At 44.4% G+C, this 21,026-nt stretch overlaps 1 protein-coding gene across 1 annotated transcript in view; it reads left to right on the top strand.

Annotated features, from left to right (window-relative positions):
- The first annotated feature begins 8,834 nt into the window (after window positions 1-8,834).
- Crebl2 (cAMP responsive element binding protein like 2) overlaps window positions 8,835-21,026 on the top strand; it is a 30,143-nt gene continuing 17,951 nt past the window's right edge. Inside the window, exon 1 of the mRNA XM_051173203.1 lies at window positions 8,835-9,136. Coding sequence (XP_051029160.1) covers window positions 9,122-9,136 — 15 coding nt within the window. The 5' untranslated portion in view covers window positions 8,835-9,121. The remainder of the gene's footprint in view (window positions 9,137-21,026) is intronic.

Below are 21,026 nucleotides of genomic sequence, written 5' to 3' on the forward strand. Positions count from 1 at the left end.
AGAAATAACTTACAACAGAGACAGATGAACACCAACAGGTTCCTGGTCCTAAGGATGCCTCAGGATGCTCTCCTGTCCCTGTGCTGCAAGAAGCGCTCCCAGGGTCCTCCTCAGACCAGTTCCCCCAGGTAACTTCTGCCCCCTGTCTCCACCCCCAATGGGACAGATGAACACCAGCAAGTTCCTGGTCCCAAGGATCACTCTGGATGTACCCCTGTCCCCATGCTGCAAGCAAGAGAGCTCCTGGAGCCCCCTCCTCAGACTTAGTTCCCCCAGGTCATATCAGGCCCTGACTCCACCCTCCAATGGGCGTGGTCTATGACAGGTGCAGACAAGGTGAATATTTCACTACAGACTCTATTTTGGAGACAGCCTCTCTCACTGTACCAGGAACGTGCCATTTTGGTTAGGCTGGTGACCCAGTGAGCCTCTAGGTTCTGCCATTCCCTGCCTACCCAGCTATACTGGCTAATTTTATGTCAGCTTGACACAAGCTAGAGTCACCAGAGAGGAGGGAGCCTCAACAGAGAAATACCTCCACAGATGGGCTGTAAAGCTTTTCTTAAATAGTGAGTAATGGGGGAGGGCCCGACCCATCGTGGGCAGTGCCATCCCTAGACTGGTGGTTCAGTGCGGCAGAATATTATTTCAAGGTGTGTGACTTTTGTTTATGCTGCATTTGTTTAACTCTGAAGCTATGATTCTTTGCTGATGGTCTAATAAAGCGCTGGACAGCCAATAGTGAGAGACAGGAGCAAGGACAGGCAGGGCAGACAGACAGAGAGGATAATAACAGGAGAAATGAGGAACAACGAGAAAACCAGGAGAGGAGGTGGTCAGGGGCCACACAGCCACCCAGACAAACAGCCGCAGAATAAGAAGGAAAGTAAGACACACAAAAGTAAGAAAGATAAAAGCCCAGAGGGGACAGGTAGATGGGTTAATTTAATTTAAGAAAATCTGGCTAGCAACAAGCCAAGCTAAGGCTGGACATTCATAAGTAATAGTAACTTTCTGTGTGTGATTTATTTGGGAGCTGGGTGGTGGGCTCCTGAAAGACTAAAACGTATCAAACAACAGTTCTAAGTTCTATAAGAAATCAGGCTGAGCTGGGCATGGTGGCACACACCTTTAATCCCAGCACTAGCTAGGCAGAAGCAGTCGGATCTCGAGGCCAACCTGGTCTATAAAGTGAGTTCCAGGGCAACCAGAGCTGTACACAAAGAAACCTTGTCTTGAAAAAGGAAAAAAAAATTAAAATTAAAAAAGAGCAGGCTGAGCAAGTCATGAGGAGCAAGCTAGAAAGCAGCATCCTCCATGGCCTCTGCATTGGCTTCTGCCTCCAGGTTCCTGCCCGGCTTGAGTTCCTGCCCTCACTGCTTTTGATGATGAACTGTCATGTGGAACTGTGAGTGACGTAAACCCTCTCCTCCCCAAATTGCAGTGGTCATGGGGTCTCATCACACCAATAGTAACCCCAAGACACCAGCATTGGGGTTTCAGACCCCCGACACACAGCTATACCTGGATTCTATAATGGTGCTGCAATCCAAACTCAGTCCCTCATCTTGCTCAGCAAGCACTTTAGCCACTGAGCCATCTCTTCAGCTCCAGTTTCGTTCTGTTTGTTTGCTTGTTTGCTTGCTTGCTTGTTTTGAAGTAGTGCTTTATTTTTGTTGCTTGGCTGCCAGGGCTATTAGCTATGTAGACAATACTGGCCTGATCTCTATGGCAACTGTCCTGCCTCCCAAGTGCTGGGATTACAGGTACACACAACTATACCCCGCTTTTGATACAGAGTTTCAATGTGTATTAGATCTCAAATGGGCCTTACATTCATTATATAGCCCAGGCTGACCTCAAATCAGCAAACCTTCTGCCTCAGCCTCCTGAGTGCAGGGATGACAGCACAGGGTTAACATTCCCTGCTCTTGTCAGCCTCCCCTCCCTCCCTCCCTCCCTCCCTCCCCCCCTCCCTCCCCTCCCCTTCCCTCCCTCCCTTACTCCCTTTCCCCCCCCCCCCCATCTCTTTCATTCTTTCTTCCTTCCTAGTCTTTTGTTCTTTCTGAAAGCTATAGGCCAAATTAGTTGCTCACTCTGAACATAGTCCTTCAGACTATCCCAGAACTTTAGTCAATGTAGAGCGTATGTATGTATGTAAATGTAGGCATATTTGTTTGAGTAGGCCAAAGGGGGGCAAGGCGTGTTGCCAACCATCTTTAGAACAGCAACAAACTTTTGAGATGAAACATTTTAAAGCACTGCTGAAAATAAGCTACACTTTTAGGAAACAATGAACACAGAGGAATTATTTCTCTGTCAAGTAAACTGGGAGAGGGAACACACAAGACAAAATGTGACTAATACTTCAGCAGTGAGTTCACCGTGAGCATTTCATGAATGTCACGTGACCCGCCCACTTTTCCTCCCGCACCTCTGAAGATTACCGTATCAGCAGCAATAATACCCTGTTGTTCAAGTGCCAGATGTGTATCTCAGTACCACAGCATTCCCAAATGTAGAATACTGCACTGTTCCCTTGTTCACGGTTTCTCTGATAACGTTAATTTTTGTTCCCGTCGCCTCCTCTCTCAATCTCATTCCACCCCCTTCCTCTCTTCAATCAGTTTTGTTTTTCATTTTCCTTCTTCCCTTTCTCCTCTCTGTCATGGCTTGAACAATGTACAAATTCATTGTGTAAACCATGCTACATTTTAACATCTCAACACTCGGGTACAGACTGTCCACTCTCTAAAGATAGGTCAGAGAAAGAGAAGTCATGAACAGCCATTTCTGGATGGACCCTGGAGACCCAAATCCATGATGCTGGGTCGCATGGCTCAGAAGGGAGTAGTGGAGAGCTCGCTAGTAGAGCACTGGGCTTGTTCCCAAAGCCAAGGGCTTCATATAGGTAAAACACACTGAGGAGTCAGGCACGTGCCTGAAATCCCAGAACTCAGGAGACTGAGAAAAGAAGTTCAATACTGGCTAGGACTGCATAATGAGGCAGCCTGTCTCAGAAACAAACAAAAACCAAAACAAAAACCTACATACATAAACCCACATCTTCACACATTAACACAATGGATTTCATGGCCATCTTTATCTCTTTTGTTTTTTGTTTGTTTGTTTTCTTTGAGACAGGGTCTCATATAGCCAGGATGGCCTCAAATTCCATAGGTAGCTAAAGTTGTCCTGGAACTCTTGCCCTCCTGCCTCTGCCTCTGCCTCCTGAATGCTGGGATTATAGACCTACACCACCACACTGAGTTTATGCAGTGCTGGAGTTACAAGTGGCTTGAAGGAAGAGTTTTGTACATGTAAAGCAAGCATGCTATCAACTGAGACACACACACACACACATATACACACACATATATACACACACATACATACACATACACAAATACACATATACACACATATACATACACACACATACATACACACATACATACACACACATATACATACACATACACACATACAAACCACACACATACACACATACACACACACACACCCCTCTTTGGCAGGCCTTTTTTAAAAAAAGACATTTGTAGACTGCATTCATGCCAAGTTTGCATCAAAAAATTTTTAGCTTCAATGAAAGCTAGGAAACAGCAGAGCAATTTCTAATTTTTCAGTCATATGCTTAATGGGAAGACTTTTTTGAGAGAAGGTTTCATGTAGCCTAGACTAGCCTCAAACTGGCTGTATTGCTGAGGGTGACTTCAGAATTTGACTTCCAGCCTGCACCCTCAAGTGTAGGATTAAAGGCATGCACAACCTGCTTTCCCTCATGGTATTCCTGCTGCAGCAGAAATGTGAGCCTTGGAGAGGAAAATCATCCCAGCTTTGTTTGGACGTCCGTGCTCTTTTAGCCCAGCTGTAAGGGAGCCACCAAAGGCACGAGATGAACAGAAGGGAAGGGAGAGAGAAGGGAATGGAGAGCAGGCAGACCAAGGAAGGGTGAGCACCTTTCTGTGCAAGGCACCACTACAAAGACTCTGAAGGCAGCCGGGTTTACTGCATCACAAGCCACCAGCGCCTCTCTGTGGGTGTCCAGTAGTAGATGATGCACACGTGAAGGGATGAAGGGAGGAGAAAGGCAGGCTTTGCCGAAGGAATTGCATGTGTTTCGTTTGAGAAGACACTGTAGGAAAAGGTTAACCTGGACTTGGTGGCATCTGCCTGTAATCCCAAACTTGGGAGGTGGCAGAAGGAGGATCTGACCGAAGCAATTCCGAAACTAAGTTTCCCTCTTCCTTGACACAAACTGGCAGCACATCCTTTTGTTTTTCTCTCTCTGGTCTCTGTTATCATTTTGGGTACCTCCAGCAAGTGTTTAAGTGTTTATAAAAAGCTGCCTCACAACATTTCAGGATACTCCCTCATAAGACTTCCTTCCCTTCACCAAGTGTTTTTGACCTTATTGGTATTCTCTCTCTCTCTCTCTCTGTCCCTCACTCCGTCGCTCTTTTCTTTTGGTGCTGGAGACAGAAGGCCTCTCCAATGCTGAGCAGGCACACTACCGCTGAACTACACATAGCCCCAGATTTATTTGATACATTTAATCTTGTGTAAGCTTGAATATTTCCACACCCCCTCCCTGGTGTGGGGATTGAGCCCAGTATCTACCCAGACTAAGCCCACACTCAGCACTGAGCTCTGCCTTCAGCCCTATGCCTTTAAAAAGTGAGCAGGTTTGGACTGAGGCAAGATTATTGCCACAAACTCTAGGCTACTCTAAACTGCACAGTACTGACCCTGTCTTAACAAGTGAAAAGTTTAGTTTTAAATAAAGTGAAAATTCACCTTTAATCCTAGCACACAGGAAGCAGAGGTGGGTAGATCTCTCTGAGTTCAAGAGCAGCCTGGTTTACATATATAGTGAGTTCCAGGGCAGCCAGGGTATGCTGAGAGACCCTGTCTCAAAACAAAACAAGTATGCAATTCCTGTTCTGTACAAACTTTCAGATGGAAAGAAATATAAATACATCATATGTTTCATACATACCAAAGTTAGAGCCTTTTTCTTCTATTCCTTTAAAGGACACATAATCTCAGCACTCATCAGAGGACAGTTCTAAACCAATTTGGTCAATAATATGGTGAGACTGAGTGTAAAGGGGGTAAGGGCAGGGGAAGAAAGGAAGAAAGAAAACCAAAAAAGGCTAAAATGAAGCTCAGTGGGCTTTCCTAGCACAGAGACACCTGGGCTTGATCCCCAGCACCGCATAAGCTAGGCCTGTGGTTCCAGGGATGGAGATGGATGGCCATTAAGATCAAAGTCATCCTCAGCTACATAGTGACTTCAAGGACATATGGGCTACATGAGACCAATCTCATAAGAACAAGGGAAAGGGAGAGGGAGGGAGCGAGAGAGAGAGAGGGAGAGAGAGAAACATACAGCTAACTGCCCAAAGCCTTTTACATCCTACTCATGTCCCTCCCTCCCCAGGGATGGCCACTCCCCTGAACCTGGAGAACACACACACCTGAATGTTGAGAGTCCATCTTGTGGTTGAGATGTTCTTGGTCCTTGCTCCTGAAGGGCTGCAAGGACCTGAGTACAGTTCACACACAGGCACACTTAGCCACCCGTGTCTTCTGAAGGCAGGACAAGATGGATAAGTGCCTCTTCAGAGGACTGGCTAAATCATTATCAGCTGAGTAGAAGAGAGGGGAGCAGAGGGCCCAGAAAGTTCCACTCTGAAAAAAGCGGGTTCAGCAGTGACCAGGGTGTGGCTGAGGGTTGAGGATCGAAGCCCAATAGAACCTGTCATAATAACCAGAGTTTGCATAGGCCCTGGCAGCCTCCACTGACTAGATGTGACCATTATAAATGCCAATTAAAGAAATTAGTATTAGTAAAAAACAGGGGATTTGATCATTGCACACTGTGGCCCCAAGTTCACTTTGTAGTGCTGACACAATGGCGGGAGAATGGGGCAGGGCAGGGGTCTGTACTAAGTCACCCTGGCTGCTGCTGATATCAGCTCTGGTTCTGCAAGCTGTTTGAGGGTATCTGTCCTTCAGGGTCAGTGTCCCTGTGATCTAAAGTGACTGAAAGTTTTAGGACAACTGGAGGTGCCTTTTGGGGCCTGGAGCAGTCTTTATAAAGGCTAAGGTAAGGTTCCTCCATTGTTCTTATCTTTGTGCCTTCAGCCTTAGAGAGGATAGGACAGGCCCTTTACCGCTGGTTTTTATATATACTCGTTAACATCTGTACCCAGGGAGGGAAGCAGGTGATCCTAATAAAGGTGGCAAACACTAAGTGAAAGCAGAGATCGCCTTGAATCATCTTACCTTTAGCTTCTTCTCCCCCCCCCCCACCCTTTTTTAAAGACTGGTCTTGTGTATCACAGGGTAGCCGCTAACTCTGAAGATTTATGACACCTGTTTTTCAATGTGACCCTGGGCTTAAACCCAGTCCTTCACCGAAGTTAGAGAAGCATTCTACCAACTGGGCTATACCACTAATGCTTAGCTACCTTGAAAACCCAAGTGGAGAGTTAATGTTTTAGGTTTTGTTTTTTAACAAAAGCAGTTTCTATAACAGAAAGATATGCTCTGAGATGGAAAGCCACCCTACACAAGGTGTGTGTATGTGTGTGCATGTGTGCATGGGCACGACTGCGTACCTGCGTGTGTACGTGCTTGCCCATATAGGTTCCCAAGGACCAAGCTCAGATCACCAGGCTTGGCAACAAGTGCCTTTACCCACTGAGCCACCGCTCTGGACCCTACTCAGGCTTTGCTCCCCTAATCATTAGAAAGCACAACACTAGGCATCCCTCTCATCACTAGGAAAGCCAGCTGGGATGGCCTGGCTGGGCCTGACCACAGTAGGGCCACCCTGCCAGACCTGCTTCTGATGTCAGGATCTGGGGATGAGGTGCCATCTCACGGGAAACATGGATCTGCTTTAATTCTTCTCATTGTTCATGTAGCTCCGACAAAGACCCTCCAACCTTCCTGTTTCACCAGGTGAAGGACAAGCTGCCCACTCACATTGTATTCTACTGAAAATCAAGGACTTGTTTAAAAATAAAAAAGTATATCTTATGGGGGACTGGAGAGATGTCTTATCTGGTAAGAACACTGGCTGCTCTTCCAGAAGACCCTGGGTCCAATTCCCAGTGCCCACACAGTGGGTCACAACCGGCTTTAACTCCAGTTTCAAGGGTTCTGGCTCCCTCTTCTGACCTCTGTGGGAACAGCATGCATGTGGTGCACAGACAGAAACCCATGCAAACACCTATAGACATAAAATAAACATGTAAAACCTAAAAACAAAACAAAACAAAAAGAAACCAAAAATAAACTGACTCTACATATTAAGTTTTAGTCTCTATCAAAAAAGGAGGGAGGGCTACAGTGCACAATTATGGGGACATGAGTTCGGATCCCCAGCGCCTATGTAAAAAGCTGTGCCCCCCCCCCCACACACATCTGTAATCCCAGTGCCAGGGAGGCAGAGATAGGTGGATTGCTTCAGAGAGCTCACTAGCCAGATAGCCCTATAACCCTGGGTCAAAATATGGGTCAGAGCGGAGGAGGGCATTTGAGGTTGGTCTATGAAAATGCACATACACACGCATATGACACACCCACACAAACGTCCTCATACAACACACACAGATAAATGTGACTCTGTAGCCTAAGTATTTACTACTAACTCGGTTGAATTTCGGAAAGGGTACTTTAGAAGCGTTTGTAAAGTACGAGCTCGGGGCTTTTTAGAAGTAACAGATTAAAAATCACAAAGCCCAGGAGAGGCTGAAATAACCATTAACAAAGTGGCTTCGTTGCATCGAGACATCCAGGTGTTCTCTTCATAACTTGACCAAAATGCTCAATAACCTTTTAGCTTATTCACATGGCCGTGCAGACATCACCAAAATTGTTCAGAATGTTTTCATTACTGCAAAAAGAAACCAGAATTCCTCTCCTTCTTCCCTGACATTCCTCAGACTCAGCGTTTGGCAACTGACTGACTTTTCTCTTTAGTTGTACCAATGCTGGACATTTCTGTTAGTGTCTAGCTCCTAATATTTAATTCAAAACTTAGCTTATTCGTATAGTAGAGTGTACCTGTTTCTCTGGTTTTTTGTTTTCTGTTTTGGTTTGGGTTTTTTTTTTTTTGTTTGTTTGTTTGCTTGCTTGTTTTTGTTTTTTTAAAGACAGGCCTCACTTTGATTCCCTGGGTGTCTTGGAACTCGCTGCCTCTGCCTCCTGAGTGCTGGAATGAAAAGGCTTTGCCACCATGCCCGGCTGCCCAAGCTTTTTGAGTACATTTGAGAACATTTGTGCACACGCTTTTGAGTGGTTATGTGCCTTCGTTTCCTTTAACCGCATACCTAGAAGTGGTTATACGGCAACTAGCTCTTGTGTTTAATGTTCCGAACTGCCTGATTGCTTCCCAAAGCTGCTGCCCCACTTTACCGTGGGCTGGCGCGGGAAGCAGAGGAAGCATTTGCCCTAGTTTCCCAGAAGAGGGCCTGTTTCCAGTTCTCCACCTCCTGCTCGGCCTCGGCAGGGCCTCGAACAGTCTCGGCAACGTCCCATCCCACCACGACCAAAACATTACTAAGACTAAGCGTTCCGGGGAAATAGTTCCGTCTTGGTCCAGACCCGCCTCCAGGGCACTCCTAGGCCTAAGGAAAACAGCCCAGCCGGCAGAGGATGCCTGGGCGTCGTAGTTCCCTTTACAGTCGGCCGCTCAGAGACGACGAGAGGTAAAACTACAACTCCCAGAATGCCGCCGTGCTATGGCGGCCGGAGGGGCCAATTCGGCTGCACAGCCCCGCCCCCTCGGCTTGGGCGGCCAGCCAGCACGTCTGTAAACACGCCGGGGGCCTGTCATGGGGCGGGTGAAGGAGGCGGTGGCCGAGCGGGGAGGTGCCTGGGGCAGCCTCCAGGGTCCGCTCTGCCATTCCTGAACTGGTCCGGGTCCCCGTGACCGTGGCTTCAGGGAACTGTTAGGCGGAGGAGGAGGAGGCGGCAGTCAGAGCCATATCCCCTTCTTCCCCAGGGCGGGGGCCGGGCCTGGCCGGCTGAGGCGGGGGAGGGCCGGGAGGGCGCCGGGCCGGGCCGGGCCGGCCTGTCTGCGGAGATGGATGACAGCAAGGTAAGTCCTGGGCTGGCCGCCGCCGCCTGCTTGTCGCCGCCGCACGTAGTCCCGCCGCCCAGGCTCAGTTCAGAAGTCCACGCGAGCACTCGTGAAACACCTGCCAGAGATACCCGTGTGCCTCGGGGCCCTGGCACCCCGCCAGGACATTGGGGAGCACCGGGCTGCAGTTTTCTAGCAGGGGCCCTCGCCCTTGCAGATTTTTCGCTCCCGGGGTAACCGTGTGTGCGAGGGGTTCTAAGGAGTGCAAGCCCTGACCTGCAGGTCGAAATAAGCGAAGAAACTACCGTGCTCTTTTTTTCTGGTTGCCCCGTCTTGCCCCCTCCCAGCGTTTTCCAGTTGGGAGAGATTAATTAGTGCATCCTGAACTCGACATAATCACCCTTGATGGCTTTCCCTCCTTCCCTCAGCCTCGCTCACTCAATGCTCCATTCATATAATCAGTTCAGCCCCCCACCCCCACCCGAGCTATTTTCCTGTGATTGGCTGGAACCGAGCTTAGCTCCTGTTGCTATCTGGCCCGAGCCTGTAATCAAACCTCTGGAAATCTTTAAGAAAAACAGCATTCCCCCCTTTTAAATTCAACTTAGTGTCCCGTCCCCAGCTACGTTTTAATCTCAAGCACACTTGTATGACTATAAAATAGTTCTCCTTATGGGTTAACTAATAGATGGTTCTATCTTCTCACTTCATAAAGATAGGAGTGGTCAGAGAGTCCCTTATTAATGTTTTATGATGTCTGGGAGTTGAACCTTTTATTTTAAGGAATCAAACTTTTAAATTTGTCTTTGTGGAGCCAGGTCTGTGTAGCCCAGGCTAGCCTCAAACTCTCTCAGTAGCGGGGAGATGGTGGTCCTCGGCTGACCCTCCTGCCTTCTCCACCTGCCAAGGGCTGGCATGTCCAGTGGGAACCTCATGTCTGGCATACATCCTGTCAATATTTAAAGCTTTCTTCCCTATGCTTTCCGGAGTCTAATGTTTCATAGCATGTTCTATCCCTTAGGAGAGCTTTCCCTCTAGGACCTCCCCCCCTCTTTTTTCCACCGTATAAAAACATAATTCTGTTGCTTTTATTAAATTTTTGTTTGTTTGTTTCACTTATACTCAGACAGGTGGGGGTGTGTTTCCAGTTTATCTGGGCTGGTTTATTCTTTAGTAGCGTTTCCTTTTTATGCGGAAGGCTCTGAAAAGAGTGGTAGAAGGGAGAGCCCAGTACTGTAATCTGCCTCCTGGACACACCTAGAAGAACCAATGACTTATGAAATAACAAACCCCTCCTCTGACAGGAAGTGGTATTTTCAAAATAGAAAGGGAGAGTTCTGAAAGTTTTCCAGAAAATATTTTTCCAGTCTTTGCTACCTTGGTCTTTTGGTGTTGATTCTGAAATGAAGTCTGTAAACAATATTATCTTTCCCAGAAAATAATCTCAAGGATGCTGAAGGACTGTAGTATTCATCTTTCTCAACTAGAGAGTTTTCACTGGATGTAATTTCTGGTTGTATTTTTTTTTCCAGACCTTTGACATATTTAACAGCTTTTTTAAGGTCTCCGATAATTTCAAACAAAAATCCACAACAGTTTTTAAGTTAATTACCAAAAACAAAGTCGCATACGATTTTTGTTTGTTTTTGAGGGGGGTGTTTGTTTTTAGAAAAAGAGTCTTGTAGCCCAGGCTGGTCTCCCAGTTTTCTATGAAGGACAACCTTGAAGTTCTGACCCTCCTCCACCTCTCAAGAGATGGGACTGCAAGCTTGTGTTACCATATCTGGGTGTATGTGGTGCGGGGGATTGAACCTAGGGCTTTGTGTAAGCACACTACCAACTAAGTTACATCCCCAACTCCATGGAGGTTATTTCTGAAACTAGCACATGGCAGTGGGGCTAGGGGCAATTTTATTTAAATATAAAACTGATTTAGTAGTATAACTTAAAATGCTAGGTAATAGTGATTGTTTGAAACAGTGACATTGAGATTGCCTCATGTACTCAAGCTTCATTGACTAATGTGCCCCAGGTGTGTTCATCAGCCATCGAAGACATTGTTGCAGTTAGGGGGAAAAAAAAATAGATCTTAAGCTAGAATCTAGCTGCTAGATTGAACACCTAGGATGGGGGGCTTGGGAAAGCGCTGAGCAATAAGACTCAAATACTGATTTCCTAGAGTCCTATTAGGTTAGATAGGAAAGAAAAACTAGCTAGGTTGCTGAGCTTCTACCTAGTTTTTTAAATAAGGCCAGTCCGTTTGGTGGAGGCTTGCTCAGGTAGGGTTTGAGATGGTACCTACGAGTGGTTAGTACTGACTCTCACACACAGTCAGTACTCAGCAAACACGACTGTGTCATATTACCAAGAAGAAACATCTGTGGATTCTGACATCCTTGTTATAGCCATTCCTAAGTGAAATTTGTAGCCATGTTTATACTCGAACTAGACAGTATCCCTAACTGTACCCCAGACTGGACGAGAGACGCATGATGGGACATAAAATGTGTGGCAAAGGTCACTTTCAAGTCTTCCTGTGCATCTTCCACCAGGAAGAAGTTTTGTTCTGTTTTAAAACCTCTTTTTGACCTGCAGTCTTGAAAGAAAATAGAGATACCTTATTTTAAATCACAGAGGTTCTTGTTTTTTATTTTTAATTTTATGTTTAACGAATGAATAAGCTGAAATATTCTAGAACAGATGTGTTGTTGCCCATCTGAAAACTGGCTAAAGACCTCTACAGAGTATTGCACAGTCCAACACTCACCAAGAGCAGTTTCAGCAGAGTGATAGGGCAGACGACAAACCATGTCCACTGTGGAAGAAGTTCACACAGAGAAGCACACACAGTAAGTGTAGACCACTGGACCCAGGCAGGCAGGCATTGGTAAGGTCCACACGGTATGAACTGTACAGTACTACAGGGTCAAACGGAATAGCTGTGTGTGGCCCCAGGGTAGACCTGAGGTGGAAAGGGAGCCGTGGGAGTTAGAGATGCCTGCATTTTCTTCTTTCTCCTGATAGGCGAAACCGGCAGAAAGGTTAGCAACAGGAAGATGTGGTTACATTCTCTTGCTTTCTGAAACTCTTGTTTAAAAAAAAAAAAAAAAAAAAAAAAAAAAGTTCTAAGCCACACAGTGAGGGAAGTCTCTCGGAGCCCCAGAGAGAGACACTCTCTTGCCATTTCTTGAAGGTGGGGAAGGGCAGTGGCTAGGCACAGCTGTCTCCTTTAACTGGCACGTGCTGTGTGTTTCCTAGGGAAAGGTGAAGTAAGGCCCCTCTCTTGTTTGAGCTCGGACACCACTTCTCTTAACCACTGATCTTTAACGAGTCGCCTAAAAATATAGCATTATAGTCAGAGATGTGATTCTAGCACTTGGGAAGCTGAGACAGAAGGAATGTTGTGAGTTCAAGGCTATTCTGGGCTACACAGTGAATTTCGGTCAGCATGGGCAATCTCAAAAGGCAAACCAACCAACCAAGAACCGCTAGAACATTTGAATGTGGATACATGCATAAAAGATGGCAAAATAGAGTTTTACAGTATTTGGTCAAAGTGGATATTGAGCATAGCAGTAAATTTCTGCCTCTTCCTGTAAGCCACCTGAGGTGACCTGTGAAATGGATCACTTGTTCTCTGGACCCAGAAACCTTATAGGAGAGATGGTTCAAGTGGTTAAGAGCACTGGCTGCTCAGCCAGAGCTCCTGGGTTCAGTTTCTAATACCCAAAGGGTGACTTATAACTGTCTGTAACTCCAGACCCAGGGAAATTCTTGGATTTTAAATCTCCTAATTAGGACAGGTAGGGTTCTTCTAGCCATAGCATTTGTTCTCATAAGTTTCTGTGTTTATACATCCCGTAATGGGGATGAGAACTTTGTGCATGCTAAACAGATGCTCTGCTAAGCAGTGTTCCTAGCCCATGTACCTTTTCTTTCTTCTTCCCTGTATAGCTGAGGATGACTTTAAACTCCTGAGCCTTCTGCCTCCACCTCCCGAGTACAGGATGACAACAGACATGACACTATTCCAGCTTAGTGTACTGCCTTGATTCTTCACTTTCTACTATTCATTTTACTTAAGTTACTGCATTAGTGTAGAAGAGGGATGTGCACATGCCACTATACACTAATAGAGTGGAAAGTTCTCTCCATCCTTCACGTGGGTTCCAAGGATGGAATTCAGGCACCTGACTGGTCAAGCCATGTAGTCTGCCCCCATGTTGTTTTAATCACAGCTTCATTGAAAGATAATTCATGTATCATAAATTCATTTCACGTACAAATTTAATGATTTGCTTTTTAGTCTTATGAATGGACTAAAGCATCCATACAATGCAGTATTATTCAGTAACAGAGAAACTTATGAATCTATGAAAGGTTTCACGGAGTCATTTAAGATTCCAGGAGCCTTAAATGTGAATTACTAACAAGAGGAATCAATTTGAAAAGGCTGCATGCTGGGTACTTCTGTGTGACAGTCTGGAAAAGGCAGAAAGAACCATGGAGAAAGATCCCATGGCTTCAGAGAGAGGAGAAGGTGGAGCACTATGGACATTAAGGGGAGGAGACTGCTCTGTGTGACACTGCATTGTCTGGCACTGGTCCTGTGCTTTTGTCAAAACAGACAGGCCCAGAGCATGGGCTCAAGTATGGACTCCAGGTGCCAACAGCCAGTCAGCCTTACCTCCTCAGTATCCCATCCTATCCCATGATGTGGTTACCACCCTTTCAATTAGAGTGCCTCTTCATTATTGACTTTAAGAGTTCTTCAATGCATTTAGGATAAAGTACAATTCCTTTATCTTAAATATGACTTATTAAGTTTTCCACTCTGATAATGTCTTTAAATCACAACCCTTTTCATTTGGATGAAGTTCACTGAACAGTGGTTTTGGCTGCTTTGTGTTTGTGGTATCATAGCTAAGAAACTATTGGCCAGTAAAAAGTTATAAAGAGTTTGATAATTTTAGTTATTATTAGCTCTTTGTAGTTAAATTTTATTACTCTGTGTGTGTGTGTGTGTGTGTGTGTGTGTGTGTATGCACACGTGCACATGTATGCACCTACATACACAAAAATTAACTGTAAGGGCCAGCAAAATGGGTTAGAAGGCCAACACAATTCTTTTTCATGTGGCTACCCAGCTCTATCCCAGAACTCTATTAGTATAACTGAACTTTCTCCTTTAATGTTTTGGTGTTAGCTGGTATGGTGGTACATGTGTTTAGTCCCAGCAGTCAGGAAGCAGAAGTAGGTAGATCTTTGAGTTTGAGGCCAGTCTAGACTCCATATCAAGTTTCAGACCAGCAAGCATTACGTAATGAGACTCTTTGTCCCAAAATTAACAACAATAAATAATAGTAATAACAGTAATACGTTATTTTGATATATTTGGGGGTTAGGGAGCTAGAGATTAAACCCAAGGCCTTACACTTTCAAAGCATGTACCTGTGCTAAACTGGTGAGCTACACCCACCTGTACGTTTTGAAAATTAGTTCACCATGAATGTGAGTATTTCTAGATTCCTACTTGTTTTTCATTAATATATCTTGGTTTTTATTTATTTTATTGTTAAAACAAATTGTGGGCTGATGAGGTGGCCCAGTGGGTAAAAGCACCGCCATCAAGCCTGACCAAGACCAATTTCCAGAACTCTCATGGTGGAAAGAATCAACTCTTACAAGTTGTCTTCTCACCATCACACATGTGCTGTGTGTGGTACATGCACATCCATACACATAAATAAATAGATAAATAAATGTGAATAAAAAGAAATAGGCTCTCCTTTTGGCTGAAGCAGCCATCTTCCAGTAACTCACCAAAATAACACAAAGGGATAGAGGAGGGGCACTCGATGCATATTCATTGGCCTTTTAGGAAATGTGGAGTTGTTCCTTTGGCCACATACGTGTGAATCCACAAGAAGGGTGACATTGTAGACATCAAGGGATGGGCACAGTTCAAAAGGGAAGGCCCTATAAGTGTAAGCAACGCAAAACCAGAAGAGTCTGCGATATCACACAGCATGCGTGGCTTTGCTGTAAACAAGCAAGTTAAGGTCAGAACTCTTGCCAAAAGAATTAATGTGCAGATTGAGCACCTCAGGCACTCTAAGGGCAGAGTAGTGGGTGACAGAAAATGATGAGAAGAAGCCAAGGAGAAGGGCACCTGGGTTCAGCTGAAGTGCCAGCCTGTTCCACCCAGAGAAGCACACTTGGTGAGGACTAACAGGAAGGAACCTGAGCTGCTGGAGCATGTTTCATAGGAATTCATGGCCTCACATACAGACAGATATAAAGGACCTGGACTGAAGAAAGAAAAACGAAGAAGAAACAGGTTGCTGCTTTAGCACACTGCAGAGAACAATGGGTATGGCAGTGATAGAGCTGCTTGCCCATCAAATTGCTTGTTTGCCTTTTTTCTTTTTTTAAAGACTTATTTATTTTATGGGTATGGGTGTTTGCCTGCATGTGTGTCTGTATACCATGCGCATGCAGTGCCCAAAGAGACCAGAAGAGGAGGGTGTAACCCTGGAACTAGAGTGGTTCACATGTTATGGGGATTCTAGGAATCAACCCTGGGCCTCTGGAAGAGCCACAGTGCTCTATCTTATTTTCATTTTCATATTTTCCTTGATAGTGAATAGAAAAGAAACACATGGTTCTTTGTATGTAGATATTGACTCCTGAAACCTTGCTGTACTCATTCATTTGCTCTAATAGTGTTTGTGTGGATTCTTATGGATTCTCAACATACAAGATCATGTTATCTATAGAATTCTCTATCAGAATTGCCTTCTGTTTCTTTTTCTTTCCTGTTGACTAAGAGTGGTGAGAGAAGACACGATCCTTGTCTCGCGTCTAATCTTCAGCAGAAAGCATTTGGTCTTTCCTCACCAACTGTGATGCTGTGGGTGTTTTGTAGATGATCTTAATCAGACTGAGAATGTTCCCCTGCATTTGCTATATAGTGTTATCATGTAATGCCCTGGGACTTAAAAAAAAAAAAGAGAGAGAGAGAGAGTTGCACACCAGTGTGAGAGGAGTGTGAGGTGGTGGCAGCTGTTGGAGGATGCTGTCCTTTGAACTAATTGCCATCGCTTAGGGATCTCTTCTGAGACTTGAGTTAAATGTGGGAGTTCAGATAAGTGAGGCAGTGTGGCTGCATTGAACACTTCAGAAGGAGATACCATGGATTTATCAGGAATGGAAAGGAAGAGCTTTCAAGGAGTCAAATAAAAAGCCCAGCATTAGGACTCTACCAACCCCAAGGACTGCTGCAGGGATGGATGGCTCTAAATCTGGGGGGCCACTAAGCCGTGGAGCCAAGAGGACTGGCAGGGATAAGACTGAAGAGGCTCAGTGCTTCGGGTGCAAGCAACAGCACCAGGTCTCTGTCCAGCTCAGCATCCAGCAGCAGCTGCAGCCTGAGCAGAGGCTCAGGAAGCTCCGGTATGACCCACAGCTACTCTGCTGGCTCATAGACCTCTGTGATCGCCCACACATGATAGACACTCCTGCCCTGAATCCAAGCCACCTGACAGAGGACAAGGCAGAGCCCTTCCTGAACCACCAAAGTGCACACTAGGAGGCTCAGCAAGAATGTGACCAACGCTCACACTATGGAGATGTATTCTACCTGTGGGGAAATCAAAATGATTGATGTGCCAATAGAAAGGGTGCATCCTCATCTTTCCAAAGGCTACGCATGTAGAATTTGAGAATCCAGGTGAAGCTGAAGAGACGCTGAAACACACAGGTGGAGGACAGACTCATGGCCAGGGCAATCACTGCTGCGGTGTTTGCCTCCTTGGTCTCAGCTTGGCAGTTCAGCTCTACAGAAGAAGACTGCCCCTGCCTCCCATGTGCTTACCCCATGGGTGAAGAGGAGGTTCTGCACCTCTAGGCTCAGATGCCCTATGAGCCCGGTCTTGCTTTCCCAGTCACTATGGTCACACGAGCTGGTAGTAAGCAGGGTCACTGAAACTCCCCTGTCACTTAAGTTCTGCTCAGCTCAGTTTCATCACTTTGCCAAGCAAAGAATCGGTGAGGACGGGTCACTTGACTGAGAAGGCCTCTCTGTCTACAGAGGTACTTTTATTGTATAGTCTGTACTTTTCATCATTTTAGATGAGGCTGTGTTTGTACTTTATATAAAGGAAGTTAATTAGTATAATTAAAATGAAAATTGAATCTTGAAAACTATTAATGTAGGGTTTTTATTTGTTTTGTTTTGTTTTGAGACAGGGTTTCTCAGTAGCTTTGGAGTCTGTCTTAGAACTCTCTCTCTGTAGACCAGGCTGGCCTCAAATTCACAGAGATTTGCTTGTATCTGCCTCCCAAGTGCAGAGATTAAAGGTGTGCATCACCACCGACTGGCTATGTAGGATTTGGGGGGGGTTGTCTACTTCATATTGTGTCTCATGTAGCCCAGGATACCCTTGAACACTATGGACCGACACTATTCCTCCCCTCCTCCCCTCCTTGTGATACAGTGTTTTATAAAAGATCTCCAGATGTTAAACTGGTCTTTATTCCTGGATAAATCCCTCTTGGTCAAGGGGTAGAGTCCTCTTTTTGTTACTGAATTCACTCTTATGAGTTTTGTTTGTTTTCTGTTTTGTTGTTTGTTTGGGACTTATTCATTTGTGTGTGTGTGTGTGTGCATGTGTGTGTGTACATGCATGTGTGTAGCTGCATATGTTAATAGCCTCTCCTATCACTCTCCATCTAGTCCTTTGACTCAGGGTTAGGGTTCTCTCTGAACCTGGGATTCATATTTTCGCAGCCAGGCTAAGAGCTGGCGAGCACCAGTGATTTTCCTGTTTCTGCCTCCCTTAGAACTGGGGCTTATTGGCCTATACTAAATGCCTTGCTTGTTTCATGGGTGCAGGGATCTGAACTTTGATACTAGGGATTATGCAGCAAGCACCCTTAACCTTTGAATTATCTTTCCAGTTCCCCCTCATGTTTTTTTGTGAGATTGAGTCTCATGTAGTCCAGGCTGACCTAATACTCGATATGTAGATAAGTGTGATCTTGTACTTCTGATCCTCCTGCCTTCCCAAGTGCTGGGGTTATGGCATGTGCTAGTGTGTCCAGTTTGTGTGGTGTTGGGAGTCGAACCCAAGCTTTATGCTAGATGAGTGTTCTACCAGCGAGACTGCACTCTCAGTGCCTTATTCTTGTTTAGAGACAGAGTCTGACTATATAGCCCAGCCAGGCCTTGAAAATGTGATCCTCCTGCCTCATCTTCCTGCAACCTAGGATTACCATCCCTGACTCCATCTAGTGTTAGCCTCATTGGAATTGGGAAATGTTTATCCCTCATAGGTTTCTTGCGAGTTTGTGAAGGATTAGTGTTTATTCTTTGGTTTTGTGTTTCAGGCAGAGTCTTGTGTAGCCTAGAATAGCCTTGAACTCTGACCTTGAACTATACCTCATAAGTACTCAGGTTATACACATAGGCCACTCTGTCCAGCCTAAGTGTTCATTATTTAATTGTTGGTGTAAATTACTGGTGAAGTCACCTGAAGCTGGCTTTTCTCTGGGTGTTTTTAGAACTAATTCAGACTGCTTGTTAGAGGTCTGCCACAAGCACTGTGGACTTGAGCCTGCTTTGCTGCCTGTGTGTGTTTATTACCGTCTGACTTTGCTTTGCCTCTGATTTTCTGCTCTTTCTCTTGCTCTTGAAGATGGGAAGTCGGTTAATGCGGAATGTCCTCTGAGCAGCACTTCAGTTACATTTCATACTGTTTTTCACTCTCATTCTTTTTAAAGTTTTTCTAATTCCCTTATAATAACAATATAGTCTGTTTTCTCAAAATAGTTTTCTAATTTCCCAGTATTCTCTGATTGTTAAGAAATATTTTTAATTACACTAAATATATGTATTACTGTGTAATACATTATGATATTGTTCCAGATATTTAGTTTCTAAGAGTCATGACATTTTAATTTTAGTTTAACTTAAAGGGGAAAAATTGTTTTGTCTTTTGTATCAGGGTTTCTCTGTGTAGCCCTAACTGTCTTGAAACTCACTCTGTAGACAAGGCTGGCCTGGAACTCAGAAATCCACCTGCCTCTGCCTCCAATTGTCTAAGAGAAGATGTTATAAACAGATAGTTAACAAATACAGGCCTATAAATCCCAGCACTCAGGAAGCAAAGACAGGAGGATCACTCCCGATGTGTTGCTAGTCTCGTCCATCTAATCATCCTAACTAGCCAGAAAGAGAAAAAAACAAAGCCATTTAAAAAATGTTATTCTTAAAATTTTGTGCACGTGTGTCTGTGTAGGGGTGTGCAGATGCCCACAGCAGCCAGAGGCTTGGGATCCCCCTGGAGCACACGAAGTCGGGTGTGTGGTTTTTGATCATTGAATAGGTTATAGATGTTTGTTATTGTTTAGGGGAATTGGTTACAAAATGTTGGTTATAGTCAGGAAGAAAGTTGTAGAAATTAGAAATCAGATTCAAGGTTTTTGTTTTGAAAAAGGGGAATACAGATATAGGATAAAAAGGTAGATTGTTGAATCTACTCTGAAAAGAAAAAACAGAGGATATAAATATAATGAGATGAAGAGGTGGATTATTGAATCTACCTTTAAAAAGCAACTACCAGTTTTAAATATTTACATTGGATTGGACTTCTGTATATTGTATACAAATACTGAATATTGGTATACATTTTAAATTAATTGGTTAAAACACTGTATATATGCTTCTAATATTGTTCAAGGTATTGTACCTATACAGTCCACTTAACAAAGTAATGCAAATTTCTGGTTCTTGAAAATTATTATTACCAACTACATGAGTCAATAAGGAAGTGCAGGAAAGTAATTAGTCAGCTTTTACAATCGAACTTGTAGTCACATTAGATGTTTTCAAAGTTGAATGGAGATAGATTTTAGATAGGTTGTCTTCAAACACTTCAGAGATCTACAAAATATAGCATTTAAAATGTTTTACAATCGTAGGTTCTTTTTTATGACAATGAGACATGTCTGCTCCTGGTAGCACCAATCTACTTCAGATAAGATGATGGGTATTGAAGAAACTCCACATGGACTTTACTTTCTTTGTGGCAAAAAAAATGCCCTTGCCTCGACTGCTGAGAGTATACTGTCCAAATGGACAAACAGGACACCAAAGAGAGTGACTGCAAACCCTTGCCAAACAAAACAAGGCGGGCAGTCCTTCAGAAAATCCTGTTTCACAGAAAAGTCTGTGAGAGATGCTAGGCCTGTAGGACAAAGATGGGTGCCCCAATGTTGCAGAGGAACCTTGGATGACTGTCCAGACAGCCAGTTATTTTTACCATTTCTCACATTTTTTGAAAGTTGCTGCTTGTACTTCCTGCTTACTCAGTCAATAACATTTCCTTCTTGGGTCTATACTAATTAGTATAGTTATGTTTTCATTGTTTACCAGACCCAGAAAAGAAAATCACTAAAGAGGTGTGAAGTGTAAAAGTTTGAGAGACATTAAAAAATAATTTGATAGTGCAAATTAGAATAGAAAATAAAGTAGGTACAAGACTTTGGACTCACCAAGGTAAGATAGATACTGGAGTATTTTCTCTGAATTTGTCTAATACAAATGGACTAGACATTGTTGATGAACTTATTGCTGTATATATTATACATACTTATTGTATATAGTTTTTATGTTAGTAGTTTTTCTCATTGTATTAGACAAAAAAGGGAAATTGTGATATATTATTTATGGTTTATTAAAGCTTGTCTGAGGATTCAGAAAGCAAAGTCAGCCTCAAGCTACAGAGATAAGGCAGTGGTGGTGCACACCTTTAATCCCAGGACTCAGGAGATAAAGGCAGATGGATCTCTCTGAGTTAAAGGCCAACCAGGGCTACACAAGATTGAATCAATCAAAGAGAGTAAC

This window comes from Phodopus roborovskii, unplaced genomic scaffold, assembly GCF_943737965.1.
Source record: "Phodopus roborovskii unplaced genomic scaffold, PHOROB, whole genome shotgun sequence".
Classification (NCBI taxonomy): Eukaryota; Metazoa; Chordata; class Mammalia; order Rodentia; family Cricetidae; genus Phodopus; species Phodopus roborovskii.